Raw genomic sequence first — 14519 nt, forward strand, 5'->3', positions numbered from 1 at the left:
GTTGGCGACGAAGAAGGTTAAAATGAATTCTGTTCATCGTTTCGAGACACCTAGACTACACTATATTTTGTAGTCTAGAAGATCTGTTCTCATTGTTCCATCAGGTCTACTATTGAGTTCACTGCGAGGTCTTGGACACGGTCCATAAGCTCGGCGGAGCAACCGAGTTTTCTACATATAACCTAGCTATGGTGGGAAGGGGATTCAGTGTTAATGTTGAGTTTACCTCCAGTTCACCTTCTAAAATGCAGAATCCAAACGCTGCAGCTAAGAGAGTTCATTTTTAGCTCCTTCATCGTATCTCAATATTCAAATTGTATTTACCGACTGTACCTCTTTTCCGTTTAATGAATTATTCCATGTCATTTGGCTGCCTTTGACCTTTTGATCCCAAAATCAATAAAGTTCTTTCTTGGACCTAGAGGAACCTATCGACCAAGTCTAGGATCTTTCTATAAACAGCACAGGCATACGGGCAGACAGAGATGCCACAATTTAAGAAGTTAAAGATCTATCGTGTCCTTAATAAAATAATTTAAACAATGTGTGTTGTTATAATTGGTTTTGATTCGTTTATCGTAGAAATCTTCCAGTAAGCCTCAGTTGGTGTAAGACTTTCAGTAATTTGTGTTGTAATAATTGGTTTTGGTTGGTCTATCGTAGATGTCCCCTATTAAGCCTTAGACTGTGTAAGAACTTTCAATGATTTGTGTTGTAATAATTGGTTTTGATTGGTCTATCGTAGAAGTCTCCTATTAAACCTCAGACGGTGTAAGAAATTTCAATGATTTGATTAACGTTAAGAGATTGTCTATACATCTTACAATGTAACATATTTTGGAAATAAAGGCAGATATTATAAATATCTGATCCATATTATACTAAGTTTTGCATTATTATTTTAGTTACAGAATATTGTCTCCGTAACTTAGACAAAGCAAAATGGTGTGATGAATTCATTTATACATTCAATGTCATTTGAAATACCTTATATAAACGTGTGAGCTGAAGGCATTGGGAATCTACGAGTATTTAAAGAGCAGTCAGACTGAGATACCATCTGTTTTCTAAACCGCATGAAATAGGTTGTTTACTTAAGATAAGAAGCTGAGTAAACCCCTCTTTGTACTTAGTCTTTAAAGGACCTTTTCGCTTGCCTCCGGAGTGGTAGCATTTGCAGGATGGGCAAACATTTTAGGCTAGAAACAGGCTTCACACTAAGGGAGGATCATCCAATCCAACAGTCAACCTCCGCAGTAGACTAGACCTACCGATCCATTTTTTTACCCCAATATCCCGACATTTGGAGTTAATGATGTGCCGATATTGGACATCCACGAGTTGCCCAGACGTAACACATAGGTTTTAGCCGTAGCAAGCGCAGGTTCAACTGGAAGGTATAAACAAGCCAGGAGGAAATCCTCGTCGGGAATCAAATAGGTGATTGAAGAAAAGTGCCAAGGTTAGAGAAGAAAAGTTGGCTTTGCTATTGAACAAGTTGGCTTTGTTATTGAACAAGTTGGCCTTGTAAGTGCAAAGTGCAATTTGTAATTATGTGATAAGAAAACAGAGAATCACCGAGCAAGGCTGATAAGAAGAGAAGCTCTTTGTACGTGAATGCATAATGAATATGAAATCTTAGGTTTTCATATTAGTACAATATAATTTTATTTAAATTTAGAATTCCTTTAGTTTTTTTCTGTTTATAGCTAGGCTATATATTAAGTTCAAAATCTTTCTCCTTCATCCATTCATTTAATCATTTAACATTAACATTTAAAATTAAACATCAGTCAGTCTAGATTTAGTAATAAAATTTTGTAAGTGCATTAAAATTAAATGATCGTTAAAATTAAAGAAGCATAAGTACAATATTTTATACGATTACTAAATTTGTCTCAGTTCGTGAGCTATCAACGTCTGTTTCTTACCAGTTGTTACCGAACTTATAATATCAAATTACTTAGAACACAGGATTTTGAATACCTTTTGACGTGACAACGTCTTAAATTAGGTTGCGGCTCGGAGTCACTCATGAAAAAGTGTAACGCCCGGTAACGTTACGATGCACGTCCAGTGGGTCCGCCGCACGGGATCCGCACGGGATAAAGCAGATAACTGTGGGTCCGCCGCACGGGATAAAGCAGATAACTATGTTTATTCGTGAAAATGTGGAGTGCTTAGATTCGTCATTTACAACAACTACAACAATAAAGGTAAATAATTGTACACTGATATTTCATTATCGTAAACTATGATTGATTGATTAATTGTTAGATTGACACAAAAGTTGAGAAACTGAGTTTATAGGTTATGTCATACTATTGACAAATGTTGATAGTGTTAAGTAAATTATTAGTTTAAATCACTCTGCAATCAATCGTAATTCAGTCGATTGAGAAGAAACAGCGCGTATTGCTAGTCAAACATTTAAAATAACAAATTATAACCTCTAACCTGTCATAACAGTGCGACCAAACAAACGAACTAAACCGACCAATCACCACGCGCGGAGTTAGAATTTAACTGTGTTTAGCAAGAATTTCAAATTCCAATTTTAGTAAATGTTTTATTCAACTTTACCATTTACAATAACAAATTTTAATTAATTTCAAATTATGTACAATGTTTTAGTAAACAAAATATATTTCTATAGTTAAAATTTGTGCAATTCTTATTTTCATTCAATTCCTTGTTCCTATTGTGCAATTTAATAATATTCATATCAATAAATATTCTACCGAGAAAATGACGTTGTCACGTAAAATCTTCGCCCGTAAAACCGACTTTACAGGCAACCATAATGTTTTCCTTTTTATTCAATCTACACTGTAAAATTTTAAATGTTCTAATGCTTAGAAAACTGCACTTCAACGAATTTAAAAGCATGTGTTTTTTAGCTCAGAACCGAGACAATTCACACTCACTTACTAAAATCTGCTTCTTACTCGTCATCTATTCATTGTAAAATTAGAAGATGCAGTGGTCAACATGTGCTAAATGAGTAAAACATGAATTACTGTACTACTCGCCTTATCATAATGACCTCATATAGTCATAGTAAAACCATGCTATAATGGCCTCATTATCTCTAGCAATAACTGTTATAAATTTGTATTCGTTTAATACTAATTTAATACTTCATGTGTCAGCTTAATTAGATCAGTTTCGAACTAGTGAAATAAATTGGCAACCCAACCAAAAAGAGCTTTAGCCGGTTACATAGGTTAGTTTCGATCCACAACAGCTATACTGACAATATATATTAGATAAAAGTAAAACCACATTCCTTTCATTATTTACTAAGAGCAAATGTGTTATTTGTATGCCATACAACTCTCTGTACCACAATAATAGTGGAGATGTCCCAAGATGCATTGCGCAGCTCTTTAATATTATTTCAACGAACAGCTGATTGCGATATTTGCTAATAAACACCGGGCAGTATGACTATATCAGTTTGAACTTTGATACTCTTATTATTTAAACTGCGTGATTCATCTCAAACACAGATATAACATTTCAGTGTTGTTTTTGTCGTGGCACCCATTGCTTATAAAACAACACTTTGAGAGCCAACTTAAAATAAAGAGGAAGAAGACTTGATTGCTTGCTTATACCTTAGTACGAAACTTTTTGACTTGTAAATATATTCAACATTGTATAAATTATGTTTGTACGGTGATAGTAATAAAAAATTTCTAGTTATAAAAATTATTAATATTATTATTAGTAGTAAATTGTCGATTTCCCCAACTCCACCGTAATACCTATATATCAAGTCAAAATAAAGGAAAATAAATAAAAAAGACTTGATTTGACTTGTTATAAATCAAGTTAAATTATCATCAAGTCTTGACAATCGCCTCTGTGGTTTTGATTGAATCTAAACATAATAAAATATATGATTGCAAGTATCAGGAGAAATTACAAAAGTCATAAAGTAATAGTCATTTTATGCCGCTAAACAATGATTGTTTATTGTTTTACGTTTAAGAAATTAAAATTGCACCTCATTAGAGTAATTTTTAAAGTAACTTGAAATGTTAATGTCAGTGTTTCATGTTACGTTTCAAAACTTCAGTTGATTAATTATTTACAAATTAAACATTGCAATAATACAATTTTTATTTGTGTGAGGCATTTCGTTTTAAAAGAAAGCACCATCAGACCACAACTGAAATTCCATTTTGTTTAATTGGAGTGTATATTTCCTAATTAATTGAAGAATTCCAACAAGAAAGGAGCTTCTACAGTGTCTTCAGTTATTTGTTTATAATTTAAAATATTACGACAAAAACTCAAATTTATAAAAATTGTTGGTTCTGGTTAAAAAAAGTGTTGTGTAGGGACAATATATAATGTAAAGTATTTAAATTTAAAGCGAGCAAACATTTTCCTAAAAATAGTTTTTGTTATCTTAAATATTTATGAAAGAAACATTATTTAATATATCTCATTAAGTCAGCTTCAAAACGCTGACATTAACCGCTTGTTTGTAAATAACGATAACTTAAGGCATTTTAGCACAATTTTCAGTTTTGGATATTTATAACAAACTGTAATAAAAACTTATAGTTTTACAGTTATAGTTATCTGAAGCTAAATAGTTGATATTTTCTTCCGACAAAATTAATATTTAAAATTTGATTCGTTACTTATTAGCCTTTACTACTTTTCTATAACACGATTTAAAATCACAAACACACGCTTGTAGACGAAATACAATCTAATTTGCTACAGCATGTTCAACATCTGCGAAGCTAGCTGTACAATGATGGACATTGAATTATGAGTTATCAACAGGTAATATATGAGTTATATGAAATATAACAGTTGTACATCATATGTATGTATATATTAATGAGGATAAAACAAGAAAAGAAATCCTTTTATATGGCGAAAAATTACCATTTTTAACTAAAAAAAGTGCATCTCACCCTTCTAGATCAGTAATTTGAGCCTGTTAAGGCAAAGAATGATGACGTCAATGACGAATCTAATAATTTAATGCATTAGGAATACTATTTAAAAATTACAATTAAATCAAATGTGACAAAAAACTGTGCTCGTTAAGTACTCGAAATTGGATTATTTAATAAAAGGTGTTACCGATTTTATTAATATTTAAATTTACGTACTGATTATAGTATGAATTTGTATATATATACAGGGTGATTCATGAAGTTCTCCCCCACTTCTACAGCACATTGTACTAGTAAAAAATAATGAAAAAAATGTTATATAAACATAGGTCCGAAAAACGCTTCGTTAGCGAGTTACAGCTAGCGAAAGATTTCGCCTGAATTCCTGGGTAAAGAGTAAAATAAAGCCATACTGAACTTTTGGAAAGGTTAATTAAGTAAGAAATATCATGGATTCTTATGTATTTTTACCTGATAAAGCTAATAAAATAGGTTTCAGAACTGTACCTGTAGTAGTTTTTGAGGGATTCAGGGTTAAATGCAAAACATTGGGGCACCGAAACAATGTTTTTTTAAGTTTGATGTACAATAACTTTGTTAAATTGGTAATAAATACATAAAATCAACAAACATTAATTGTAGAGAATTTAATTTCTGAGAAAATTGATATAATCAAAGTCTAAAATAAAACAGAAAATAAGTACCAAAAAATCGATTTTATTCAGTATAATACATTACTAGCTGTAAGAAATTACCGTACGGTATTTAGTTAAAATAAAACAAAAACAAAAACAAAATGTTTGTTCCTTAATGATGAGAATAAATTGAAAAAATGATTGATTGATTAATTGTTAAATAAATTTGTTTGTAAATAAAAATATCATGTGTTATTACGTTGTATTTTTTTTTTTTTAATAAAAATTTACATCAAATGTTCGAAAATAAATGAAAGCAAAACATTTTCCCATATTGTTTACTAATCATCGAAATGCAGTTTTTTGTTTTATTAATTTCTAAGTTGGTAACGCACGAATAACAGCTGATCAACAATGGTTATTCTGTACTATTACGTTAGAACTGTGTATTAGTGGTGTTTTGCAAGCTACAGCAGGAGATCGGGTTTCTGTGAATCGTGTTATTAAATGCAAATTTTTCTGTGAGTTATAATTTGATTGTTTATTCAGCGAAAAAAAATGCCTTACTTATTTACATCAGAGGAATACGCTGATATATGGTTTTTATTTTGGGTTACTGTAATGGTAATGCTAGAGCTGCTGTAGAAGAATATGAAACTACGTTACCCTAATAGAAGGATTCCAGATACCAAAACAATTTCAGGAACTTTTCGTACTCTTCCGGAAACAGGATCACTACCAAGTACTAGAACCAATTATGAACGAGCTGTCCAACTTGATGATGATATTGTTTATTAATGCTGTTCATCGCAGTCCAGGTGTAAGTACACGACGTTATTTCTAGGCGGATAGGAGTTTCGCAGTCAACGGTGTGGAGGTCACTTAATCGAAACAAATTTTATCCGTTTCATAAACAAAAGGTTCTACATCTACAGGCTAGGGGATGGTCCGCTTCGCTTGGAGTTTTGCAACTTTTTGAATATTAATAATCAACTCTACAAGCGTATTTTGTTTACGGATGAGGCACAATTCACTCGGGATGGTGTCAATAACTTGCACAATGAACACTCATGGGCAGAAGAAAATCCACATGAGATAGTGGAGCAGAACTTTCAACACCGATTTAGCGTCAATGTCTGGTGTGGCCTTTTGCACAATCGGCTGATTGGACCTTTCATATTAACTGGACGCATAAATGCTGAGTTCTATTTGCATTTCCTTCAAGAAGAGTTGCCGCAGCTGTTAGAGAATGTTCCTTTACATATCAGACAAAATTTGTACTTCCAGCATGACGGAGCACCTCCCACTTTTCACGTGCCGGTTTCTGCTTACTTTAAATCATCAATTTCCTGGACACTGGATTGGTCGTGGAGGGCCTCACCCTTGGCCACCAAGATCACCAGATCTATCTCCATTGGATTATTGCATCTGGGGATGGATGAAAGGACATTGTATACTAGACAAAAGTGAATTCTCGTGATGAATTAATTGCCCGTATTATGGATTCGGCTGTGCAGATACAGGGAAGTCCTGAAAAATTAAGAAACGCAACAAAAGCAATACACAAACGTGCTGCAAAATGTATTGATAATGATGGCCTCATTTTCTAACATCTATTATAAAAAAAAGGTGCGTACGATTGGCCCAACCTGATTAATTTTGCTTAAAACTATTAATGTATTATATTGAATAAAATCGATTTTTTTGGTACTTATTTCTGTTTTATTTTATACTATTGATTATATCAATTTTTCTCAGAATTAAATTCTCTACAATTAATGTTTGTTGATTTTATGTATTTATTACCAATTTAACAAAGTTATTGTACATCAAACTTAAAAATAAAACATTGTTTCGTGCCCCAATGTTTTGCATTTAACCCTGAATCCCTCAAAAAACTACTACAGGTACAGTTCTGAAACCTATTTTATTAGCTTTATCAGGTAAAAATACATAAGAATCCACGATATTTCTTACTTAATTAACCTTTCCAAAAGTTCAGTATGGCTTTATTTTACTCTTTACCCAGGAATTCAGGCGAAATCTTTCGCTAGCTGTAACTCGCTAACGAAGCGTTTTCGGACCTATGTTTATATAACATTTTTTTCATTATTTTTACTAGTACAATGTGCTGTAGAAGTGGGGGGAGAACTTCATGAATCACCCATATATATATATATATATATATATATATATATATATATATATATATATATATATATATATATATCAGGGTCAGGAGAAACTTCTAGAGTAAGTGTAAATATCAGGATCAATTTAAAATCACAAAAAAACGCTTGTAGATGAAATGCAAGCTAACTTTTCTACATCAACATGTTAAAATGTTTTAATATTTTTAAAGTAAACAATTGAAAAATTAAGTTTACTGGTTTTAAATGCCTAGATTCAGTGTTTCAATACTTTTTAGCAGTATTCTTGCACAGCCTCAGGAATGAGATTATTAAAATTAAAATATCACAGAATTAAAGTAGAAATATAATTTATTTTGCCGATTATGAAACTGTACTATACACCCATGGTATGAGTTTTTCACCTGATCTTAAGTTGAAGTTGAAAAACGGCAACTTTTAATTCAAATTAGCAACATTCATAATCAATTCGTTCTTTATATGTGGATTCAGTGAGCATTTGTGACAGTTATTTACATAAAGACTGGGTGTATTTAAATAAGAATGTGATAAAGAAATATATAAAATGCCAATTATTTATAAATTGTCTCAACATGTAGATGTGATAAGTTAAGTGAACCAATTAATTCAACTCGTTGAAATAGCAATCAGTGTCCAGTGATCCATTAAATAAAATTGTAAATAAATATTCCAACTAAACATTTACAGCAGGTTCTTCATACAAACGCAAAGGATAATAGGATTTTCCACCGATATATTCAAAGAATATACGGGTGTCCTATTCTTGTAACATATCGCGAATGCAAATGTCCGCAATCATTTTGTTCTTTTAGATTAACCATTGTCAGTAATAAATTGTAAACGTGGAACGTAACGAAATAATTGAATGAAGAACATAGTGCACAAAAATGTCCATAAGCCCTCCTTTTAGACATTAACACCATTCAATTTAAACATTTTTGTAATAATTCATGGGAAGATGGCAGTCCAGGACAATAATCATCAATATAATATCATCAGATTCCGTTATATGCCCCCAACGCTTAAACTTTTTTCAATGAACTTAGAACGTTATAAAACGATGTAGTTGAGTAACAGAACTAACATTATGCCCCCAACGCTAATTTTTCATTTACGGATGATTATAATGAATTACAATTGGTTACTAGCTAAGAAAAAAGAGTACTTACGTATTATATCGACCACATCCCTACATTTCTCCAAACACAAAAATTCAACAAAAACAACATTACCAAACAAAAACTAAACTCTCTTTACACACAAAACCTGCGAATGCCTCCGGCCATCGAACGAAATGAAAAACATCCCTCGAGATAGTACCTATCAGTAAAATATCAAATTCTAGAGGGGCTGATCAGAAATATAAATTGAATTGTAATGGAAAGGCAATTAAGTACCGTGTAAAAAACTTAAATAATCATGTCATGCCGCGCGGCCTGCCGTAATCGAGATTCTCGAGAAAGATAAGATAACAGCGACAACAATACCGATCGCAATATCTGGAAATGCTTGTTGATTGATGGAAGGTTAGTTCTGTTACTCAACTACATCGTTTTATAACGTTCTAAGTTCATTGAAAAAAGTTTAAGCGTTGGGGGCATATAACGGAATCTGACCTATAATATAATTGTAATACAACCATGTACCCCTTGTGAGGTGTTAGCGACATATCACCCTATCTCGAGTTTTTCTGCCCGGAAGTGAAGACGTTATCGCGGCTTTCCGGTTTTCAAGGCAGGCTTATATTCCAGTCATGTCCCGGCGGCGGACCTGAGCGGTGTGACCTTCATGACTAGCTCAGAGCGCGTGTGTAACCACTGGCCAGAGTTGTCTGTGCCAGCAAGATGAAGCGTGCTTACAGGTATATGCGCTTGTCTACCAGTTCACGGTAAGCACTCTCTCCAACATTTTGCTAGTTTACGTTCCGCTTTCAGTGCAATGTTTTTGTTCTGGTTTTGGACTTCTACAGTTTTGCTACTTGGACATAACAGCTTTGCACTGTCACTACCTGTAACTTACATATACTATATCTAGTTTTGAGTGTGTTCCTTCTCCAATTCAGCCCGGTAGTCAAATTAGCAGTACATTATAAACTTTAATCATAAAAAGCATAATCGTACATTTCCTGGAATGCCCAAAAACAGTAAATATCAACAATCGTGATGCGAAGAAATCAGTTTGGCGGTATTTACACAGTGTATCTATTACTTATTAAGGGGGTTTTCATGACAGATTTAAATATTTTTGGGTTCATTTAAAAAGCTCAATGTGAAGGTGGCTTTTGTTATTTCAAAACAATTTAAACATTAAGATTTCATGGACTTTAACTGGCTGTTGGATCTTTAATGTTATTCGAATGGGGCTTGATAAATGTTTATATTCCTAGATGGGTTACACCTAACAATAACACTACATACATAACACTATAAACAATAACACTATCATAGCCTAGTAACAACTTCAACATGCAAATATATGTAAAGTTAGCTGTACAACGAAGAGTATTATTGAATTTGTGAGTTATAAACAGTGAATATATGAATATACGAAATATAACAGCCCTGCTGTGTAATTTGTAGTGGAATTTGGGATCATATGTATATATATATATATATATATATATATATGTTTTATGCAGGTAGAGGAAGAACACCTCTACGGAAGTACACTAACTTTAACACTTTTTCTCTATCCCCACTTATATATATATAATTATATATATATATATATATATATATATATATATATATATATATATATATATATATATATATATATATATATATATATATATATATCTAATGAGGATAAAACAAGAAAAGAAATCTTGTTATGTGGTTACAAATTATCATTAGTTTGCCCAAAAAGTGCATCTCACCCTTTTAGACCAGTAATTTAAGTCTGTTAAGGCAAAGAATGATGACACCTATAACGAAATTAACTCATGGAATGCATTAAGAATACTATTTAAAAGTTGCAATTAAATCATATTTGACAAAAAACTTTGCGCGTAAAGTACTCAAAATTGGCTTATCTAATAAAATGTTTTACCTATTTGGTTTATTTTAAAATTGACGTACGAATTACAGTAGGCCTTTGTATATACTAATATTTCCATTATATTAAGTCATTTATTATATAATTTTTCTTATAAATATTATATATCTTGTTTGTATATATGTTGAAGATATTGGGGATGGGGAAAACTATTCTAAAGTTCCAAACAACTAGTAAAGAATTGATGAATTTGGAACAAATGTATACACAACTTATTACATCAAATCTAATTGTAAAATGTAATATAGCTCCGGCGCATTGAAATAAGAATAGAATTTAGTGATGGCTACCTTCGTTAGTTAAAAGCTAACCTTGAGCCAATGTCAATTAAACGACAACTTCGTTGCACAAGGAGTGTTTTGTCATCACTTGTTTACAAACATTTATTTTGAATGATACTCTACACCTTGTTTGTATGATAATTGAAATTGAATCGTTTTATCCCTGTTTACATTAGTAGCGTATATTTCTCAACGATGGTTCGTGGATAGCATAATTTAATCTCAATCTCATTTAATCTCAACACATTTAAATGATAGGTTACAAAAAGTTAACCTTTATTTACTAAGTTTAAAAAAGTAATTGTGTAATTTAGACATACGAATACAGATTTATAGTTTTTAAATAGTTATAACATTTTCATTTAATAGCAGATGAAATGTATAGTTATATTTTTAAAACATGAATAGATGAATGTTTTATGCAGGTAGAGGAAAAACACCTCTACGGAAGTACACTAACTTTAACACTTTTTCTCTATCCCCACTTATTTGAAACAAGTATAAATTTAAGTAGGTTATGTGGTAAAACCTTTAAAAGAACTCACTACTGTTTTCAAATCTACTCAGCTGCTATCTATATAACGAATCTGAATGGTAGTTTTAAGCCTAGCGAGTATTTCCTGCTATTGTTTTCAAATCTACTCAGCTGCTATCAATACAACAAATTCGAATGATACTTTTAAACCTAACGTATTTCGCGGTATTGTTTTTATCTATAAAGCGGTAGTTGCTATCTATAAAGCGAAACTGAATGGTGCTCTTCCAAGCAAAGCGAGTATTTCCCGCTATTTATTTTTAAAAACTACTCACCCGCTATCTATAAAAGGAATCTGAAGGATACTCTTGCAAGACTGGCGAGTATTTACCCTTATTATTGTTATGTTGGACATGCCCTTGCTAACTGTCACAACTTAGGCCACCCTGGATATCGTTCGTCATTCAGGGACAAGTTTTGGGAAACATTCGCCCAATACTATTAGCATCTAGCAAGCCCCTCCTTTCAGGCACATTATTTTACACCCTACCATTAATTTAAGGCAGGGTAAGCAACTCATACTTGTCAGATGAAAGGTTAGGTACAACTCCTGCTGAAAAGTAAACTCACTCATGGTGAGAAACGTATTGGTCAACAGGATTATGAAAACAAAGAGAGGAGCAAGCAGAAGTGATAGCAAACACCTTCAAGGACAGGTTGCAGAGGCTATGCAGTGTACATGTTACTTGACTATGTGCTCAGTGTACGTGTTACTTGGACTATGTGCTGTATGTACTCAGTGTACGTGTTACTTGACAGTGTGCTGTATGTACTCAGTGTACGTGTTACTAGACAGTGTGCTGTATGTTCTCAGTGTACGTGTTACTTGACTATGTGCTGTATGTACTCAGTGTACGTGTTACTTGACTACGTGCTGTATGTACTCAGTGTACGTGTTACTTGACTATGTGCTGTATGTACTCAGTGTGCGTGTTACTTGACTATGTGCTGTATGTACTCAGTGTACGTGTTACTTGACTACGTGCTGTATGTACTCAGTGTACGTGTTACTTGACTATGTGCTGTATGTACTCAGTGTACGTGTTACTTGACTATGTGCTGTATGTACTCAGTGTACGTGTTACTTGACTATGTGCTGTATGTACTCAGTGTACGTGTTACTTGACTATGTGCTGTATGTACTCAGTGTACGTGTTACTTGACTATGTGCTGTATGTACTCAGTGTACGTGTTACTTGACTATGTGCTGTATGTACTCAGTGTACGTGTTACTTGACTATGTGCTGTATGTACTCAGTGTACGTGTTACTTGACTATGTGCTGTATGTACTCAGTGTACGTGTTACTTGACTGTGTGCTGTATGTACTCAGTGTACGTGTTACTTGACTATGTGCTGTATGTACTCAGTGTACGTGTTACTTGACTATGTGCTGTATGTACTCAGTGTACGTGTTACTTGACTATGTGCTGTATGTACTCAGTGTACGTGTTACTTGACTATGTGCTGTATGTACTCAGTGTACGTGTTACTTGACTACGTGCTGTATGTACTCAGTGTACGTGTTACTTGACTACGTGCTGTATGTACTCAGTGTACGTGTTACTTGACTACGTGCTGTATGTACTCAGTGTACGTGTTACTTGACTACGTGCTGTATGTACTCAGTGTACGTGTTACTTGACTATGTGCTGTATGTACTCAGTGTACGTGTTACTTGACTATGTGCTGTATGTACTCAGTGTACGTGTTACTTGACTATGTGCTGTATGTACTCAGTGTACGTGTTACTTGACTATGTGCTGTATGTACTCAGTGTACGTGTTACTTGACTATGTGCTGTATGTACTCAGTGTACGTGTTACTTGACTATGTGCTGTATGTACTCAGTGTACGTGTTACTTGACTATGTGCTGTATGTACTCAGTGTACGTGTTACTTGACTATGTGCTGTACGTACTCAGTGTACGTGTTACTTGACTATGTGCTGTACGTACTCAGTGTACGTGTTACTTGACTATGTGCTGTGTGTACTCAGTGTACGTGTTACTTGACTGTGTGCTGTATGTACTCAGTGTACGTGTGGCCATGTGCTGTATGATACGAGTCAGCTGTACGTCCACCTCTCCATAGCTTCGCGTCCTATTTAAATAGTTTCCGTTAATTTAAAACTTGTTAGTGTTTATTTCCTCGTTATGTGTGTGTGTTGTACTCCATTTTACAATTTTTACGGAAACTTTGATGTTTATTAGTTGTAAATCCCGTAATCCCGAAACTGGTAGTTTATAAAAACAAAAATAAATGAAGACGTTTATAATGTACATGACCTTCTTTTGCAATAAAAAGTGTAATAAATCAGAATAACAAAATAATTTGTTTAAAGATATTTTGAGACACTCTGTTAATACGATAATTAACTTATTTTCACCAAAATGTTTAGTGTAATTTAAGTAATGTAGCCTTAAAATGACGTATCTTAACCCATGTTTATATTTCATTGTTTCAAAATTAGTTTCAAAGTTGAAAATCATTATATTGAGCTCATTTAGTTAATTTAGTGGGGATGGAGAAAGAAATAGTGTTACAGTTATATGTATGACCTATACAAGTGTACATACCGAAATAGTGGTCTCCTTCACGCTATATGTTATCAGAATCGAACCTTCAAATAATCCAATAACGTTGATTTTGGCAGATCACTTTTCATTTTAGATTGCACTCACTCACATGCAATTACAATAATAAAGAGTAACTGAGATTGTTAAAGTAGCTTAACTTTAAGGGATCCTCCACTTTGTCAATAGTCGTCTTCAATTCAAAGGCATTAGATCTGTTATATAATAATGCACCTATAAAATAGCTCATACTTGTGTTGGTGCTAAAAATAAACGCACGAAGGCTCTGTATTGAAATCGAGTGAGGAGAAAGTTGAACAGCGTATCGCTGAGGCCGAGG

At 33.2% G+C, this 14519-nt stretch overlaps 1 protein-coding gene across 1 annotated transcript in view; it reads left to right on the forward strand.

The window, feature by feature from the left end:
- The first annotated feature begins 9473 nt into the window (after positions 1-9473).
- The window catches only part of LOC124358109 (ATP-binding cassette sub-family G member 4-like), a 51965-nt gene continuing 46919 nt past the window's right edge, over positions 9474-14519 (forward strand). The window contains exon 1 of the mRNA XM_046810403.1: positions 9474-9619. Within this exon, the coding sequence (XP_046666359.1) occupies positions 9576-9619 (44 nt within the window). The 5' untranslated portion in view covers positions 9474-9575. The remainder of the gene's footprint in view (positions 9620-14519) is intronic.

Source organism: Homalodisca vitripennis, chromosome 3 (assembly GCF_021130785.1).
Source record: "Homalodisca vitripennis isolate AUS2020 chromosome 3, UT_GWSS_2.1, whole genome shotgun sequence".
Classification (NCBI taxonomy): Eukaryota; Metazoa; Arthropoda; class Insecta; order Hemiptera; family Cicadellidae; genus Homalodisca; species Homalodisca vitripennis.